Source organism: Hyperoodon ampullatus, assembly GCF_949752795.1.
Source record: "Hyperoodon ampullatus genome assembly, chromosome: 6".
NCBI classification, from domain to species: domain Eukaryota; kingdom Metazoa; phylum Chordata; class Mammalia; order Artiodactyla; family Ziphiidae; genus Hyperoodon; species Hyperoodon ampullatus.
The window spans coordinates 32,481,229-32,501,662 of record NC_136919.1 but is presented as its reverse complement, the minus strand read 5'-3'; the positions used below and the strand labels follow the sequence as shown (position 1 = coordinate 32,501,662).

The window sequence follows — 20,434 nt, the reverse complement described above, 5'->3', positions numbered from 1 at the left end:
TGATGCTCTGTATCAGTGCCTCAAGTTTAACATCTATTCATTTTCTATTTGACACAAGTTCATCTCTGCTCACTAAAAAAGCACCAGACCAGGAAAAGCGTGGTAAGACCTCAAGGCTTCGACACATTCCAAGGAAGGCTGAGGACTCACGACTGGTGGTCATCTGCCATGGATATCAGAATCAACACCTCCCAGGGTGACTGTGAGCACTGAATGAGATCTGTAAGCAAAGAACCTAGCAGGAGTGAGTCCCGGGCATCAGGGAGGCTGGAATGTGAAAGCGTGTCCTCAGCTAGTAAGGGCTCCTGGCCAGCTGCCTGGCATCTAGGCCTCAATCGGTATACATATATATATATGTATATATATATATATTTTTTTGGGCGGGGGGGAGCTGTGTTGGGTCTTCGTTGCCGCATGCAGGCTTTCTCTTGTTGCGGCGAGCAGGGGCTACTCTTCGTTGCGGTGCATGGGCTTCTCATTGCGGTCCCTTCTCTTGTTGCGGAGCACGGGCTTCAATAGTTGTGGCACGCGGGCTCAGTAGTTGTGGCTCGCGGGCTCTAGAGCACAGTCTCAGTAGTTGTGGTGCACGGGCTTAGTTGCTCCACGGCATGTGGGATCTTCCCAGACCAGGGCTCGAACCCATGTCCCCTGCATTGGCAGGCGGATTCTTAACCACTGAGCCACCAGAGAAGTCCAATTGGTGTATTCTTGAACATGGGGATATGCACACATTTCTGGATAGCTCTGTCGTTAACATCAAATGTTGACTGTCATTTTATTTCCTCCATGGCCCTGGGCACACGTGAGTGGTCTGATAAATGTGGACTGACTGGCTAATTGTTTACAGGCCACTCCTCCTGGCAAACTCAAAGATGAGAGCTTATATGGCCTTTGTGTTATCCTGAGTCCCAAGCCCATATGTCTTTGATTATACCACAGAGGGCCAAATCTTTACGTGCATAATAAATAGCAGGACCTAGACGGCTCTGCAGCCACGCTGCAAAGTGAGGGCAGCACACGGGGAAATGTTGATCATCTCTGCGTATCTGATTGCTGTGTGTCTGTACCTACAAGACGTTACAGGAGGATGTCTCCTGGTTGAAATACTCCGTCTGATAAAAATCCTCAGGATGACGTTAACAGGCTAGGTGTCTCTACGCTGCCTTCATCTTCAGCACAAAAAGCTCTGTGAATGGGGCCAGTTTTAACAAAAGATGAAACATTTTCTCACAAATTAAGAAGATCACCACACAAGCCATTAAAAATAATTGCACAGACTATCTTCCTTGATTCTTTTCATTGGAAATGAGACAGCACCATCTGCCCTGCGCATTAATTCCTTAGCAGGGATTATCTTGGGCAAGAAATCAGCAGAATGCCTTCCTAACTCCTCCCAGCTGCATAATGAGAGGGGGTGGGGAGGGTCCTGCTTGGGTTCATGTTGATTTCTTCACGCCTGGTTTCTTCTCTTTCAGATTCCCTCTGTGCTGCCTTCTGAGGCAGGACCTGCAATGTGGCCACAGTCAGTCCCCTCCCTGGTTCTCGCGCTGGGAAAGGACGCTGGGAACGGGGTGGCTCCAAGGACGTGAGCCCCCCGAACTGAGCGCCTGATGAGCAGCTACAGTGCCAACGCGGGGCCTGCCCCTGGCACACTCACTCGCTTACCCTTAGGAAACATGAAACCAGCCACCTATTCTTTCCAAGGGCTCATGCTGTTTCATCCTCAAAGGAGGAGGCCAGTCATTACCTGTCACACATCAAATGGCTCTCCATTAGCCCCGGGAGCTGTGCTAAAGCCACCTCCCGCTCTCTACTCGTGGAAGACAGAACGTCTGGCAAAAACACCCCGAGGCTATTGTGTGCCGGTTCTTCTGGTTGGCAAGAATACACCTGATGGTGGAAAATTGATTCAAAGGCAATGAGACAAAGGAGGCTGTTCTTTCAAGGATTGGGCTAGTAATTCCCATTAACGTTACTAGAAGCGACTCATGTAATTCCCCCACCCTCCGAGAGAGGAATACAGGCTTCTCCACCCCAAGACTCTTTTCCCCATGCTGTTAAGGCTCATGAATGTGGATGCTAAACTTTCCAGGGACAGGCGATCAGACACCATGAAGTTCTTTCCAGGCAAACAGAGCTGGTCTGATGCCACAGTGCCCGTACGAGGGGACGGCCAGGCTGGGCGAGCCAGGGAATATGCCTGGTGCTCTCACATCTAACTGCCATCTTTTCCTTCTCATTGTCTACGCTTTTATTTTAGAGGCGTCACGGGAGGGGAGGACTAAAAGGGGTTCCTGCCTCTGCAATACTTACAACCTGAAAAATCATGTGTGCTCGGCTCTAGAGATTAAAAAGTCACGGTACCCAATGAGGAATAATTCAGTTCCTGGAGAGGACCAGTAGGGCACAGAGGACCATGAAGAAAAGGAGCCTGTGTACCCTCTGTCACAAGCATCCTCTTCCAGAGAACTCTGGAAACAGTGCACAGACGTTAAAGAATTCATCACTAAGAACATATTTGTGAAATGCTAAAAAAATATATAAATAAATAAAGGAAAAGAAAATTAAAAAACCATGCTTCTCAGATCACAGCCATTTTCCTTGTAGGGGCCCTACTAATAAAACTTGTAACATTACAAGGGCAATCAGTCTATATGGTGTGGGTGTTCTATTTATCCATTTACCACGGGCATGGGGGTTCAGGAGCCAAACGATCTCCACTCAGCAAATCTGTGGTCTCGTACTACAGCAGAGGTAAAAGATGGTGGGCGAGGGACTGGGGCTGGAGGTCAGGAAGGAGAACAGGGAGACCCTCAGGGGGAAGTGGCCACCAAGTCAGCTTTCTTAGGCCTGCAGACTGACCAAGCAAGAAAAAACAAGAAATTCCACAAAAGTGCCCCTTAGAGTGAGGCCCTAAGGGCCACTGGACGGACAGAATTCAGGGGCAGGTTCCCTTCAATGAGGAACATCCCGCTGTCCAAAGGGTAGGCGAGGTGGTACCGTAGTGTAAAAGACATTTTGCCTTTGGAGCCAGAAGACTTAGACTCAACCTCCAGTGTTTTTTGTTTTTTTTTTAAACTTTAAACAAGCTCTTAAGTATCCTGGGCCTTTGTTTCCCCATTCGTAAAAATGGCAATAATACCATCTACATTGCAGGGTTTTATCATTATTATTAGCTGGTTACTATGTTCTAGGAACTAGACTAACGTTTGTGTGCTATCTCATTTAAGATTTACGCAACCCTAGGAAGTGACATTGTTATTATTAGGATGATAAATGCATAAGGAGGTAAAATAATTTACCCAAAGTCACATAACAACAAGTAGCAGAAGTCGGAGCCAAATGCAGACAGAGCAACTGCAGAGCCGTCTAACCTGATTTAAGATTAAGGAAAAAAGGTATAAAACCACCAGCACTGGGCCTGGCGCATCACGACGCTCAGTAATGGCAACTAATACCATTCTTCTCATCACTGCGATGACGTCTATCACATTTATTTCTCAGGGCTAGGTTATCCATGTGCTTTTGATAAACCTGCAATAACTAAAGTAAGATCTCCCAACCTATATTCTTTATGTATAGTCTTGGGTTTTCCACAAGATTCTATGTTGAGCAATATAGAATACCAACTCTAGATCATGTAAACGTATGTCTACAACTAAATAATATACTTTGAAAAACTTCACTTTGAAAATAATGATAGACTCACAGAAAGTTGAAAACTCGTACAAAAATACCACAAAACCTTTCCCTGTAAACACAGCCAAATAAAAGCCCCTGGTCTCTCTCTCTCTTTACAAAGCAAAAGCAGTAGCAAGGGGAGTAAGAGGAGGACCGTGCAGAAGGACACATGGAGAGAGCTCAAGCCCCCTGCAGCTCCCCCCAGCCCAGCAGTGTACACCCCAGCAGAAGCAATTTTAAATAAGCGTTCAATTGGAAGCTCATTTACATTCCTCAGTAGCTTTTACAGGACCATCCATCTTGCCGTCTGTCCTTATTCTGCAGATTCCCTAGATACCAGTTTTCCTGAATAAAAAACCAATCATTGCCACGTATTTTTTAACGAATGTATTTCCTGGGAGTTTCTAGAGCCGGTACTAGTTTATGAGACACAGCCCCTGGTGTGTTTCTTAGTACTCCGCGACTCAACGAAGAGGGGCCATTCCTTCTGTTACCCCTACAACAACCTTCTGCCTCCCCTTCTGTCTCAGCACGGCCGGGCTGGATGCCAGCCGGGGCTCAGAGGGCAGGGAAGGGACCTACCTCTGTCATCAGCCTTGCTGTTCATTTCCTCTTCCTTGTCCTCCTCATCACTGCTGGAGCTCTCCATCTTCTCCTTCATCTGTTCCAGCTGATCCAAGTTAACTCGTCCAACCAGCTCAAAGTTACGGCTTACCTGAAAAAGACCCAAACAGACAGTGGAATCACAAACCACAACCGAATGCGTTTCTCCCCGGAGGACAGAACTTCCCACCGTCATTTTCCTGTGGGTGTGCTTTTAGAGCCAGGACCAAATAACCCCATGCCTAAGAGGTCCTTTCTTCACGCTGACTCTCTCAGAGGTGTACCTGCCGTTTACTTCCACATTCATTTTCACCGGAAGTGTCAACACTGGACCTCCCTTACCAAATTCAGTAAGAAACGTGAGCTACCGTCAGCAGAAAATCAAAAGTATCGCGAAGCCTGGGGTGTAGAATAGGTGTCCAACAAACATTTTTGGAGTTGAATTCAAGGATGTACCTTCTGTAAACTCCCCAAATTGTGGTTTCCTTCCCCTTTCTGGGAATGTAGCCTTTTCTGGTTTGGGCTTTTGGAAACATGTATAAGAAGTGTCATACATGCATATTTATGAAGTTATGTTTCTGGAGGTGAAGTGACTCTGTAAGTAACCTGAAGACTAGCAGTGAGAGTCCCAACATTTCCACCATGAGCCTATCAACCTGGAGGGCTATGGGCTGTCCTAGCTTTGACCAAATGACAGCTATTTGATTCCTAACTCCAGTTTAGATGTAAGACAATATTGGTACTGTTTAGTGTTACTACTGTTTCTGAAGCTGACCACAGCCTATTCATCAAAGCTGGGGATTATCTGAGAAAAATCTAGATGACAAATCCCTAAAAACCCTTTTAGAGTGTTAACTATGGCTGATTTTTGTTTACATAAAACGTGGCTAGAATAATGTGGGAATCCAAACTGTCTTCAAAATATCATCCAAGAGAAATAAAAATCCACCCTGAGAAAACTCTGTAAGGATATTCTGTTTGGGGTTCTCATGTCAATGGTAGTACAAAATGCAGCCTCTTCAATTAATCAACTTTCAGAACTTCTTCAGTTGCATGTGTAGAGTTATCAGCAACGACAGCACAGGAGTCTAGCCAACAAAATGACTCAAACCAATACAGTGATGGGTTCCGTGCTTCCCCTGTGGGGACCAGGGAAGGGGCCCATGAAGATAAGTAAGACCCAGTTCTTGCCTCCAGAGTTTAGTTGAGGAGGGAAGACAGACTTCATTAATGAGACTCCAAGGCAGATTTCCATAGCTGCTACAGGAGAGACAGCGTAATGAGGGCGCAGGAGAGGATAGGGAGAATTTACAAGACAGTTCCAAAATATTCCCTGGGACCAGCCTGGAACAAAGATGTGCTGAGCACCACCAATTCCATATGCCTGGCAGATGGAAACATCATCATCAACTGTGACAAATGCGAGAGAAAGAGCCTCAGAGCATCAGGGCCAACAGACAGTCCTGTGAAAAAGCTTAATACTGCCCCCATAACATCATGTTGGGGGGCGGCCGCGTTGAAAAGGAGCAAGAACACTCGGGATGAAAGCTCTCTTAAAGCAAGAGAAACAATCCATTGAATGTAATCCATGAAATCAGTCGACTTGGAAAACAACTCAGCATGAGGGTGGAAAAGACCTCTTCGTCAATCTCAGCCCTAAACCCTCAGAGAAGGCAAATTCCTGATTTGCTCATGAAAAAAAGTTTTAAAAATGAATAGACTATGGCGAAGAGGAGGAAGCCAAGTTAGAATCTTTCTTCGTCTCTGAGTTCACAGTATCAGCCAGCAAAGGGCCTTTGAACAAAGTACCTTCCTAATTAGGGCTTTATCTATTTACTATCCTCACTCCTACCGACCTATATAGATTTTTTAAAATTTATAACACAGAAGCAAAAAGGCAGGGCACAAGGAGAAGGAACTTTGAAGTCAGATAGACCTGAGCGCAAGTTTCGGGTTCGCCGTGAACCATGAGACTCCGGGCAAATTACTGAACATAAATGTCCTCAGTGTCCTTGTTTGTAAAAGGGGGCCAGCATAGTATCTGAAACACAATAAATAGTTCACCAAATTGTGGTTTCCTTCCCCTTTCTGGAAATGTGGCCTTTTCCGATTTTGGCTTTTGGAAACATGTATAAGTATCGTAAGTGCATATTTATGAAGTTATGTTTCACCACAAAGTCTACATTTTAATCAAATAGCATTTATGACAAATATGTGAATAAAAGTTTTCTGGGTTGCCAGTTTTTTTCAGGAAAAGGAGGCAAGATTCCAACTGGCCTAATTTCAAAATATGCAAAGAAACAATATTTTGAAATGATCAGTACTTTAAAAGGCAGCCTTTTCCAATAGCTTTCTCCCTGCTTCAGCCAGGGCAACTATAAGCATGTAGAAGGGGCAGGAGAGGTGGGCATTGCCAGGAAACAAAAAAAGTGAAACCAAGAAAGGCCAAAAAACAATCCTCAAACATCTTTAATCCAGCAGTTTGCATTCATTCATTCATTTAGGACTCCCAGGGGCCCTGCTGTATGCCAGGCCCTGTGCCTATCAAGGAACTCACAGTGACAGAAGGAGATCTGTCACCAAACCAAATGTTATTTTTTCTTTTCCTCCTTCCTGTTTCTTTTCCTTTTACAGGAAAACTGTTAGCATTTTGGATTCTGCACAATTTTATGAGTACATGACATTTTCATGGTATAACGTTCACCCGGGGCTCACCGAGGATTTATTTGTCCTGAAGATTTCGAAAATCTTTGTTTAAAAATAAAAATGAAGAATTTTGCTATGTAATTAGAAGATTTTAAATTAAAAACTCTTTATAGGGTTGAGTCCTTACTATACTTTAAATCTCCAAACCAGCAATCCAGGGTTAATCTTCATACAAAAGGAAGACTCCTTGCTGCACTTCTGAGCCACCGTCTCTTTCCTGTATTATTGCAAGCTCCTTCCCTCCCTCCCTGCTGGTCTCCCAGCATCCATTCTCACCACCTCTTGCATCTAACCTCCAGGGTGGTCTGACTGAGTGACTTAAAAAAAAAAAAAAAAAAAAAAATCTGCTCATGTCAGACTCCACTTGCCCTGAGGATGAAACCCCAATTTCTTACTGGGCTTTACATGTCCCCCCGACTATCATCTTAACCCCTGGCCCACCTCGCCCTCACACTGACGGCCCTTTGCTCCCACCACCCTGAGCTTATTCAGGTCCCTGGAACAGGCCAAGCTCTTGACTTTGTGCCTCTCTCCGCAGAGGCTATGTCCTCTGTGTGAAATTCTCTCAAGCCTGCCTCGCTCACATGGTGTCTCCTCAGCCTTCCAGCCTCGCTCCAATGTCACTGTACCTGGGGGACCTTCCCTCAACACCTCCTGGGTTAAATATCCTTGCTCTAGGCTTCCACAGCACCCTCCCCTCCCCTTTCATAACTCAGTGACTGTACAGCCCAGGGAACTAGATTCAATACCTTGTAATAACCTATATATGTATGTAGAACTGAATCACTTTGCTGTACATCCGAAACTAACAAACATTGTAAATCAACAATGGTGCGATTAAAAAAACCCTCAGAAATTAACTGTTTCTGGCCTGCCTCCCCAACAGAACTGCAAACTCCATGAAGATAAACACCCTGCAGCTTATTCACAGCCAGATCTGCACTGGCCAACGCAGTGTCCAGATTAGAGCAGGCACGGTTCTCACCTCTTGGATACTGGGTGTCTGCATTTTCATTTATTATATTTTTCTGTACTATAAATGTTTACAAAGAAAAACTAGAAAAGAGAAAAAACTCACTTAAAATCCAACGACCTACATGAAGAACCTAGGGGTAAGATGGGAATAAAGACACAGACCTACTAGAGCATGGACTTGAGGATATGGGAAGAGGGAAGGGTAAGCTGTGACAAAGTGAGAGAGTGGCATGGACATATATACACTACCAAACGTAAAATAGCTAGTGGGAAGTAGCTGCATAGCACAGGGAGATCAGCTAGGTGGTTTGTGACGACCTAGAGGGGTGGGATAGGGAGGGTGGGAGGGAGGGAGACGCAAGAGGGAAGAGATATGGAAACATATGTATATGTATAACTGATTCACTTTGTTATAAAGTAGAAACTAACACACCATTGTAAAGCAATTATACTCCAATAAAGATATTAAAAAAATAAAATCCAATGACCTATACATAATACCTGTGAACAAGTAGTTACATTTCTGTATTCCTGTTCTCTATTCACAGATGATTTACAGTGCTGCTTTTTGATGCATGGTATGGCATAAATATCAATCTCTGTATACATCCTTTTTTTTTTTTTTTTTTTTTTTTGTGGTACACGGGCCTCTCACTGTTGTGGCCTCTCCCGTTGCGGAACACAGGCTCTGGACGTGCAGGCTCAGTGGCCATGGCTCACGGGCCTAGCCGCTCCGTGGCATGTGGGATCTTCCCGGACCGGGGCACGAACCTGTGTCCCCTGCATCAGCAGGCAGATTCTCAACCACTGCGCCACCAGGGAAGCCCTATACATCCATTTTTAATCACCACATGATACTTCGTTAAGTAGATATATTATAGTTTACTTGACTCTTCCCATGTGAGTTTACCTTTGGTTATTTCTGGCTTTTCACTATTAAAAATGCAACAATAAGGCTTATTATATACAAACCTTTCTTTCATGTTTAGTTTTAGCCATGGCAATCAGGGAAGAAAAAGAAATAAAAGGAATCCAAATTAGAAAAGGAGAAGTAAAACTGTCACTGTTTGCAGAAGACATGATACTATACATAGAAAGTCCTAAAGATGCTACTGGTAAACTACTAGAGCTCATCAATGAATTCGGTAAAATTTCAGGATACAAAATTAATATACAGAAATCTAGCATTTCTATACACTAACAGCGAAAGATCAGAAAAAGAAATTAAGGAAACAATTCCACTTACCAGCACATCAAAAAGAATAAAATACCTAGGAATAAACCTACCTAAAGAGACAAAAGACCTGTACTCTGAAAACTATAAGACACTGATGAAAAACTGAAGATGACAGAAACAGATGGAAAGATATACCAGATTCTTGGATTGGAAGAATCAATAATGTCAGAATGACTATACTACTCAAGGCAATCTACAGATTCAGTGCAATCCCTATCAAATTACCAACGGCACAGAACTATAACAAAAATTTTAAAAATGTGTATGGAAACACAAAAGACCCCACCTGAACAGCCAGGACAATCCTGAGAAAGAAAAATGGAGCTGGAAGAATCACACTCCCTGACTTCAAACTATACTACAAAGCTACAGTCATCAAAACACATTTTTGTTCTGGCACAAAAATAAAAATATAGATCAATGGAACAGGATAGGAAGCTCAGAAATAAACACACACACCTATGGTCAATTTATCTACGACAAAGGAGACAAGAACATATGATGGAGAAAAGACAGTCTCTTCAATACTAGACAGCTAGCTACATGTAAAGAATGAAATTAGAACATTCTCTAACACCATACAAAAAAATAAACTCAAAATGGATTAAAGACCAAAATTTAAGACTGGATACTGTAAAACTCTTAGAGGAAAAAATAGGCAGAACACACTTTGACATAAATTGCAGCAATATCTTTTTGGATCCATCTCCTAGAGTAATGAAAATAAAAATAGAAACAAATGAGACCTAATTAAACTTAAAAGCTTTTGCACAGCAAAGGAAACCATAAACAAAACAAAAAGACAACCCACAGAATGGGAGAAAATATCTGCAAATGAAGCAACTGACAAGGGATTAATCTCCAAAGTATACAAACAGCTCATGCAGCTCAGTAACAAAAAAAACCAAACAACCCAATCAAAAAATGGGCAGATGATCTAAATAGACATTTCTCCAAAGAAGACATACAGATAGCCAAAAAACACATGAAAAGATACTCAACATCACTAATTATTAGAGAAATGCAAATCAAAGCCACAATGAGGAATTACCTCACACCAGTCAGAATGGCCATCATCAAATAATCTACCAACAATAAATGCTGGAGAGGGTGTGGAGAAAAGGGAACCCTCCTACACTGTTGGTGGGAATGTAAACTGGTACAACCACTATGGAGAACAGTATGGTGGGTCCTTTAAAAACTAAAAATAGAACTATAGTATGATTCAGCAATCCCACTCCTGGGCATATACCCAGAGAAAACTATAATTCGAAAAGATACATTCACCCTAATATTCACTGCAGCACTATTTACAATAGCCAAGACATGGAAACAATCTAAATGTCCAAAGACAGATGAATGGATAAAGAAGATGTGGTATAGGGACTTCCTTGGTGGGCCAGTGGGTAAAACTCAGTGTTCCCAATGCAGGGGGCCCAGGTTTGATCCCTGGTCAGGGAACTAGATACCGCATGCATGCCACAACTAAGAGTCCACATGCCGCAACTAAGAAGCCCGCATGCCTCAACTAAAGATCCCACATGCTGCAACGAAGATCCTGTGTACTGCAACTAAGACTCAGCGGAGCCTAAATAATTAATTAATTAATTAAAAGATGTGGTATGTGTATACACACACACACACACACACACATACACACACACACAATGGAATGTTACTCAGCCATAAAAAAGAATGAAATAATGCCAACTGCAGCAACATGGATGGACCTAGAGATTATCGTACTAAGTAAAGTAAGTCAAACAGAAAGACAAATGTCATATAACATCACTTACATGTGGAATCTAGAAATGATACAAATGAACTTATTTACAAAACAGAAATAGACTCACAGACTTTGAAAACACACTTATGGTTACTAAAGGGAAAAGGTGGGGGGAGGGATAAATTAGGAGTTTGGGATTAACATATACTCACTACTATATATAAAACAGATAATCAACAATGACATACTGTATAGCACACGGAACTCTATAATAACCTATATGGGAAAAGAATCTGAAAAAGAATGGATATACGTACATATATAACTGAATCACTTTGCTACACACCTGAAACTAACACAACATTGTAATTCAACTATACTCCAATTTAAAATAAAATTTTTTAAAAATTTTAATTAAAAATAGAAAAAAATGCAGTAATAAGCCTTATTGTATATAAATCTTTCTTTTATATTTAGTTTTAATTTTATAGGCTAAATACTCAGACGTGAAATTACAGGGTCAAAGTCAAATGGTATACAGATTTTATATTAAAGTTCCAATATATTTCTAAGTTTGCTTCTAAAATGACCATACTTGTAGTGATTACTTTCTGGATCTAGAAATTGGTGGGTATCCGACCAACTTCTTAATGAGACAGAGGACACATGGAGGGACACTCACTTTCTTCTTTAGAGATGAGAAGCAATTTATCACCTTGTTTCACAAAAGCCCACAACAGAAGGAGAAAGACAGCAAGGCTGAGTTTGAGTTCTAGAACCTGGCTCCTTAGAGCCTTCTGAAGGCAAAAGAAGCCATCCAAGTTTTTAAAGGGTAGACTGTTCAAACACACAATCACTCAGACTGTAAAACTATGTGCAGATCCTTGTATCTCGTGAAAGTTATCTGTGAATGCCCAGGAACTGAAAGTCCCCCATTAAAGGCTGCTAACTCAAGAGTTGTGTGAAAAGCTGTGCAGTAAGGAGGTGAGATGAACTGCCAAAGACCAGCAAAAACTTTACCCCTTAACACTGAAGTGGAGATGCTGTAAACTCCTCAATGCTCATGCTTAATGTTCAAGCTTCACCACTACACCTGTCTTTTTGTTTGTTGCTTTTTAACCATTCAGCAAAATGGTTTCTATCTGTCCCTAGCATATGAAAGAATTTCCATACTCGAGTCTTATTCTAAGGGGAGGAGTGTTATGTGATTTACAAATATAACCAAGTTGCACATGCATTTTCATACTGCCCTGGGGGGGCAAACCCAGCCTTATAGGAAAGACTGATATAACCTTGCTTGTTAAGGAAAGAATGAAGTTGGACACCCTCGTCTTCAGATTACTTGGCAAACATTAACTGGGGGAGATGGTGATGAAGACAAATCCACGTAATATTTCCAGAGTCCCCCTCCTACTGACTTAACACTTGTACCTTCAAAAAGAGACCCCCAACCAGGATGTTCACATCACCTAATAGTGCATGTTCATGTTAAAAAGAAAGGCCAAGTGAACTTTTTACTTCTAGAAGAAGTGACAGCAGAGAACATGGAAAAACTGTCTCTTACATCAGAAGTGCCCATCTCAGTCACAAACTGACAGTGCGTAGTATTGCAAAGATTTTAAAGGACTATGGACCAGGCAGGCAAACTTTTTCTGTGAAGGGCCAGTTAAGCGAGTTTTTTAGGCTTTCTGGACCATATGGTCTGTCACAACTACTCAATTATTGTGTAGCTTGAAAGCAGCCACAGATAATACGGAAATGGATAAGCATGGCTGTGTTCCAATAAAACTATATTCAGGGACACTGAAATTTGAATTCTGTATAATTTCACATGTCATGAAATATTACTCTTTTGATTTTTTTCAACCATTTAAAATCGTCAAAACCATTCTTAGCTGGCGGGCCATATAAAAACAGGTGGTGGGCCAGATTTGGTCCATGGGCCAGACTCTGCCCACCCCTGACTTATGATATCAGGTGGTTTGCCCAGCACATCCTCTTTGCCTGTCTCTGAAAGTCAGACTGGAAATGAGGGAAAAGAATCAGTGGGAGAAAGGGTCAGCAAAGCACTGTCTCTATGAATTCTTACAGGAAGGTGGTCAAAGACGCAGGTAAAAGTCTTAAATTCTCTGCTAAGAGCATTTCTATCAGAGCTCTTATAAAAGCTTCTAGAAAAGATATTCAGCTCAGTGTATTAAAGTACTATGGAAGGTGAGCCACGACACCATACTTGCTTTGCATTATGCTGCCCTCCTATTTTAGAGACATCCTTATCCAGCACTTAACATGCTGGTTGTGATTCTCTGTTTAAGCTTATCTCATCTGCTTGCTTATAAACTCTTCCAGGGTAGCAACTGTTTCTTATTTAGTTTTACAGGCTCAATGAAGAGTATAAGGCCAGTCATCTAGTTGACACACAATACATGCTATTTGAATCTACCAGTAATATAAAATCCCATAGGCGATCATAAAGTATAAAGAACTTCATAATATTGCATGCCATGATACAAATTTGCTTGCTAATGAGAATAAAACTGGACATTTTCTAAAAGATTTTGTTTCAGTGCTTACCAAATAATCTACTATATGCTAAAAATTAATCCAGTAGTTTTTCCATGTATCACTTAACCCTTATGATCATTCTGTAAGATATGTGTTATCTTCCGTATTTGTAGATGAGGAAAACAGGACACAAAGCAAGTAAGTGACAAAGCCAGGATTAGAACTCACATCTTCAGATGACATAGCTCCAGCTTTCCTCATTAGAATGCAGATCATCTGTCGAAATGTAAATTTGCTTACAAAATATGGAAACATTATCCATGGGATACTGGCTGAACACAAGAAGAAGGAAGAAAAAAGTACTGTGACAATAATATTCGATCCAAAATTTGGTGGGATAAAGCAGTAGAATCTTTGGAGAATATTTTCTTCAAAATAAAAACCTTTCTAAGAACAGTAAGAATAAAGGGTGGTAAAGTACCAGAAGGGTATGGAGCACAGAAGTCAAGGAGACTATGTACTTTCTTTTGCCGTCATTGAGTTAGAACAGAAAACATGCTTCTGCCAGACCTGACTTAGCAAAAGTCCAGACAAAATCAATCATTTTGAGAATCTCAGCACAGCTCCAGTCACAAGTACTCAAGACAGCCCAGTGAAAGGCATCATTAAAGTCAAACAACTTTGCTGTCGGCCAACTGAGCTGCTGCCAATCTCCGAAACTCGAAATCCAGAGGCAAAGATGCTGATGATGCTGTCATGTTTTGCTTATTCGAACAATTAGGATACTTATAATTTCTTATTTGAAAAGTGGTTTCATTCATTTATTTAGCAACCAGCTACTGGAGACTTTATTGTATGCAGGGCACTATGGTTAGATTTGGGAAGAAAAGAGAGGTAAATAATGTGGTTTCCATTTTAAGACTGTTGCATCCAGTGGCAAGACAGAGCCTTGTTAAGAGTTAAGTGCAAGTTGAGGCAGCATGAAATACATGCCTTAATAGAGGAAGAAGGAGAGCCCTATGGAAGCTTGGGAGCTAGGGCCATTCATTTTGGCTGGAGACTTTAGTGGATAGTTTCAAAGGTTATAGGCAAAGAACATCTTCAAATGACTACTTGAGAAATATCTTCTAAGGTTCTGCCAGGCACATCCCTCTGAATATGACCACACCTCTTGCTCATCTACCTCTGATCTGTCTTCCAAAATACATGAAAGAAGCAGGTCCACGGTTGACAAATCAAGAAGCAACTAACATGAGGGAGAGTACAGATGAAATGACATAATCTTCTGGAAAAACCTTCAGCTTGCAGGAATCTACAGAATTCATAAAGCTAGAGATGCCAGTACTTAGTTCAGAAATTAAACACAGTCCAAAAAGACCATGGCCAAAGGTGTATTTTATGATTTGGAGTTGGGGAAGGTTCTTTGTTTTATTTCTCCTCATTTCCTTTGCTGGAAACAAATATTCTATGTGACTTTTTTGTCACTGTGGATTTCACTAGTCCAGAAAGTGGAACAATTTTATTGGAATAACTCAAATGTTGGCAATTCCTCCTGAGCTGAATGTTCTGCTGCTTCCCCTAAACTGACAAAAAGAAAGAGATACGAGTTCCTTAGAGTTCAGCTGCCTGAGGCTCCATTTGTATAAAAAATTAAAAACATTTCAAAGTAAATTCAATTAGTGAATGTGTTTGGCTGAATAGACTATCCTTCTAAATTTAATACAGTGAACATGACAATTTTACGAGCAAAGCAAGTTAGAGATAATATATTTTTAGGTTCCTTAAACTAGCAAAGAGACTTCAGAACCATAAAGAATGCTAACAAGGTATTGCATATACTTAAACTTTCTTCAAAGAAAAATATATGTGTGTTTTTCCAAATGTGAGAAGTGCGAGGTTTGGTTTTTTTCATGACTTCAAGGTTCCTAGAAATGTTACCTCTTCATCTTGCACCAGCATTGCTAATAAATGGCACTACTGACATATGATTTCATTCTGTGTGTGTGTGTGTGTGTGTGTGTGTGTGAGAGAGAGAGAGAGAGAGAGAGAGAGAGAGAGAGAGAGAGAGAGAGAGAGAGAGAGAGAGAGAAACATAAGGAGGGAGGGACTGAAAGAACAGAATAGTCCGCCTCTAGAAGACCTAGTGAGATAGAAAAAAGACAGGGAGTTGAAGGATGAAAAACCAGAAGTTCAAATAGCCTGTACTGTTTACTTTAGATTCCAAGAGATTTACAAGTGATTCCTTGTTCACTGGTACAAAGATAAAGATCTAGGAAGACAAGATTCTGTGTCACCTAAAAAAATGAAGGTGCTAAAACAAATAAAGAGAAAAAAATGAATGTGTTGATTGTCACCCGTTTCTACTTCACCTTGGCTTCTGAGGATAAACACAGCAGTATAAATCCAGGGCACTTGAGAATTTGGTTCTTCAGCGGAATGGTTTATTTAACTTCAAGGATGCTTCCTGCTGAACCAGTATTCTATCTAGCCCATGAATGATACAGTCTGACATCTTCAGAGACATTCCTGAGGTTTACAAGCTTTGCAGGCAGAATTCAGGAGTCCAGTTTTGAATATCCACTTCTGTTTAATGATGAAATCCTTTGACTGAAAATACATCCTACGGTGTCTTTTAATTTCTTGTATAGATTTTCTCCACCACACAAAATCACCTAAAGCTATTTGTGGAAGAATGTAATGAGCAATGCACACAACACATTGTTTTGCTAGAAAACAGTAAACCTTAGTTTAGAACCAACTGCTAAGTCTATTGCACATTTTATTTTTGGCAGTTTACACGTTCCTCTGGATCTCTGCATCTTTATAGATCTATCTGTTCTCAGGATCAACCTTATAAGAAAAGACTGCAGAAAATTAACATTTACTGAGGACCTACCATGTGTCAGGTCCTGAGGAACTTGCATCTTTTAGGTATTAAGATGTAATTTACTTACCATAAAATTAATCCATTTTAAATGAACATTTCAATGAGTTTTAGTAAATGTATACATTTGTACAACCCTCTACAATCATCTTCTATTATTCTAAGAAATACCCTCATACCCTCTGCAAGCAATCCCTGCTCCAAACCTCCAGCCTGAAGCAACTTCTGACCTGCTTTGTCTCCTCAGTTCTGCCTTTTCTAGAAACCATACAATATGTAGTCTTTTGTGTCTGGCTTCTGTCCATTTAACATGATGATTCTGATATTTAGCCATATTGTTACATGTATCAGTAGCTAATTTCTTTTATTGATAAGTAGTATTCTGTTGTATGGATATAGCACATTTTGTTTATGCAACCACTTTATGTGGGAGTAGACTTGCTGGATCAAATGGTAAAGTGTGTGTTTAACTTTTAAACAAATTGCCAGAATGCTCCAAAGTAGATGTGCCATCATTATACACTGCATTCAGCCCTGTGTGAGATTTCCAGTTTCTCCACATCCTTGCCAACACTTTGGTGCTATTGGTCTTCTTAATTTCAGCCACTCTAGTGGAGAGGTAGTGATGGCTTACTACCTAATTTGCATTTAATTGTCTTAATTTGCATTTCCTTAATGATGAGTCCTACCTATTAAGCATCTTTTCATGTGATCACTTGCCTTTTGTATATCCTCATGGGTAAAGTGTCTATTCAGATCTTTTTCTCATTTTTAATTAAATTGTTAATCTTCTTATTACTGAGTTGTAAAAGTTCTTTACATATTTTGGTTAAAGTCCTTTGTTAGTTATTTTGCAAATATTTGCTTCCAATCGGTTGCTTGCCTTTTCATTTTCTTAATGGTGTCTTCTGAAGAGCAACAATTTTGATGACATCTAATTTATTGATTTTTTTCTTTTAATGTTCACAGCTATTGTATCATACCTAAGAATTTTTTCCCAAGAGAAATTTGAGTGACGTAAAGCATCAACAACCACTATTTTCCATATGGAAATCCAATGGTAACAGTACTATTTGTTGAAAAGTTATCTTTTCCTTATTCCCTTGGCACCTCCGATGAACATCAACCGGCCACATATATTAGGGTTTATTTCTGGACTTTTTCTTCTGCACCACTGATCCATACATCTGTCCTTATACCAATACCACACTTTCTGGGTTACTGTAGCTTTACAGTAAAAGTTTTGAAATAAGGAAGGGTGGGTGAGTCTTCCAATTTTGTTCTTTTTTCATACTGTTCAGGCTATTCTAGGTCCCTTGCATTTCCATATACATTTTAGCATCAGTCTGTCAATTTCTACCAAAGAAAAAAGCCTACTGAGATTTTGATAGATTGATTACACTGAATCTGTAGATCAGTTTGGGAAGCATTGCAAATATTGAGTCTGCTAATCCATGAGTATGGTATATATTGCATTAACTTAGTTCTTTTATTTCTCTCAACAACATTTTGTAGTTTTCAGGATATGGCTTTCACAGTTCTTGTTTATTCTTAAGCATTTTTATTCTTTTTGATATTATAAATGAAACTGATCTTCTTAAAATTTCATTTTCTCCGATTGTCCATTACTAGTATATAGAAATATAATTGGCATTTGTATATTGATCTTATATCCTTCAATTCTGCTAAACTCACTAATATTCTAGTACCTTTTAAAATAGATTATTTAGGATTTTCTACCTACAAAGATCACACTGTCTGTGAACAAAAACAGTTTTATTCCTTCCTTTCCAATTCTTATGGCTTTAATTTCTTGTTCTTGCCTCATGGTTCTTGACTTCTGTATTTCAGTCACTAGCAAACTTCTCTTTAGTACATTGTTTATTGATACTCCTATACCCTTTTCACGAATGCTGAAATCAGGGTGTTGTACATCCTTCACCCCAATGAATGACCATTTTTAATTAGTGCATAATGTTGCTGCCTATCAGTCAAAAATTCACTTTCAGCAGCACTGCTGTCTATGTTTATAAAATAGTGTTTGGATAATTATTTCAAAAATTCAAATTGCATTTTGTATTCATCATTTAGAAAAGAAGAAATAGTTAATAAGCGCGAGCCTCAAACTTCACAACGATTGAGACAAAGATGAAAATCATTAGGCATGCTGAGAGTGGCAATTCTTTAGCCTCAATTAGGTGCTTGTTGGACTTAATAAGCTGGTCAACCATGAGAGGGAGTAAGATTAAAGAATCGAACATGGCATAATGAAAATATAACATCAAAAACCATGTCTAAAATGTAAAGTAGAGTCAGTGATTTTATAGTCCATTTTAGGTCTTTAGGGACATAACTGCCTTTCTCATAGGTTGTTGTTATATTTGAGCACAGTTCAATTCACAAATAGACTGAGACGTGGCTCTCAGTGTGGGAAATACCAGGACTTCATTTAATCTTACAAAACTTCTGAGAAGAGTATACTGATTCCCATTTAGAAATCAGGAAACAGAGAAATTGAAGTAACCTGCTGTACAGTAAATGGTGGAGACGAAATTCAAACCTAGGTCTGTTTGGCTCCAAAAGTTCTAAACTGGGCTCCTAGTTTCCTGAGTAACCCATTTGTTTGATGCATATTCCAAAGCCCCACATTTCCACCTGCTTTCACAACTGGTATGGTTTCTAGCCTTCTCTGGAATTCTCCAGTGACTCACAGCTACTGTGCAACCATTGGGGAAGAATCTACCTTCCTGGTTTGCTCTGTCCCAAAATACCAGTCTGATGGCTTCAACACTATAATGAAAAGATCCGAGGTGGTTACATAAATAAGACACATGTGCATAAATGTAGAAAGCTTAGCTTGAGAGAGATAAGTGATTTTCCTTTCAGTTTTGGGGCAGAAATGCCCAGGAAGTTTGGATAAGAAAGGGTATTGAAGTTTTTAAGTGAGGTAATTCAGGCGTTTCTTCTCTGCTTTCATTTTTGGGGAGACACATTAGAAAATGAATGCATTCCAAAGCAGAAAAGTTAGCATCAAACCATTAAACTGTAGATGGGTGATAAAGCTCAGCCTTCTCTCTCAACATTCCACAGAAAAATTCTAACCCTTGGGTACAGATGTCTCAGACAGGGATCTTTATAACTTGGGTTTGTAAGTCCAGAAAAGAGAAGCTGTTATTTCCACTGACAGTACACAGAGCAAGGAAAAAAGGAAAAAGGAAACAGCATCAAAAGTGCTTCTCATTGTGCCTTAGGTAAACACTCACTAGATGTTTTGGATTTGTTGGTTAATTAGAAAACATTTCAATAGGCTCTTTTCATGAAACAAATACTAATCATCCCTACCCCCCCCCCCACACACACACACACTCCCCACACTCTGGACAATATACAAAACCAGAAACAACTGTCTCAACTCCTGATGTGCCACACAAGTCCTCAGAGAAGTGAGGAAGCCATCTGGGATGATTTTACCCTCTGATCAGCACACTTTTGGAAGAGAATTCTTTTTCATAAACCCCTTATTTTATGTCCTATACTAATTTGTTCCCTCCACAAATAAAACACATACTGTACGGTCCTTACAATGTTCAGACATGAAGAGCAAAGCCTTGGAAAATTTTTGTAGTCAGCAATATATCGGAAACAACCTACATGACTGAGGGACACACCGGCAGAGCCATCAGATAGAATAGGGGCCGGCAACTAAGGGTCCACAGCCTGTCGCCTAATTTTGTAAATAAAGTTTTATTGGAACACAGCCATGATCATTCATTTTTGTCTTGTCTAGGGCTGCTTTCTTGCTACAAGGGCAGAGTTGAGTATCTGCCACTGAGACCATCTAGCCTGCAAAACCTGAACTATTTACAATCTAGTCCTTTACGGAAAAAGTTCATCAACTCTTGTGATAGTACATTTAAGATAACATGGAGGGCTTCCCTGGTGGCGCAGTGGTTGAGAGTCCACCTGCCGATGCAGGGGACGTGGGTTCGTGCCCCGGTCCGGGAAGATCCCACATGCCGCAGAGCGGCTGGGTCCATGAGCCATGGCCGCTAAGCCTGCACGTCCGGAGCCTGTGCTCCACAATGGGAGAGGCCACAAGGGTGAGAGGCCCACGTACCGC

The 20,434-nt window shown here is 40.6% G+C and overlaps 1 protein-coding gene across 1 annotated transcript in view; it reads right to left on the bottom strand.

Annotated features, from left to right (window-relative positions):
• The window catches only part of ZNF462 (zinc finger protein 462), a 141,683-nt gene that overhangs the window by 2,645 nt on the left and 118,604 nt on the right, over nucleotides 1–20,434 (bottom strand). The window contains exon 11 of the mRNA XM_079705815.1: nucleotides 4,264–4,396. Within this exon, the coding sequence (XP_079561941.1) occupies nucleotides 4,264–4,396 (133 nt within the window). The remainder of the gene's footprint in view (nucleotides 1–4,263; nucleotides 4,397–20,434) is intronic.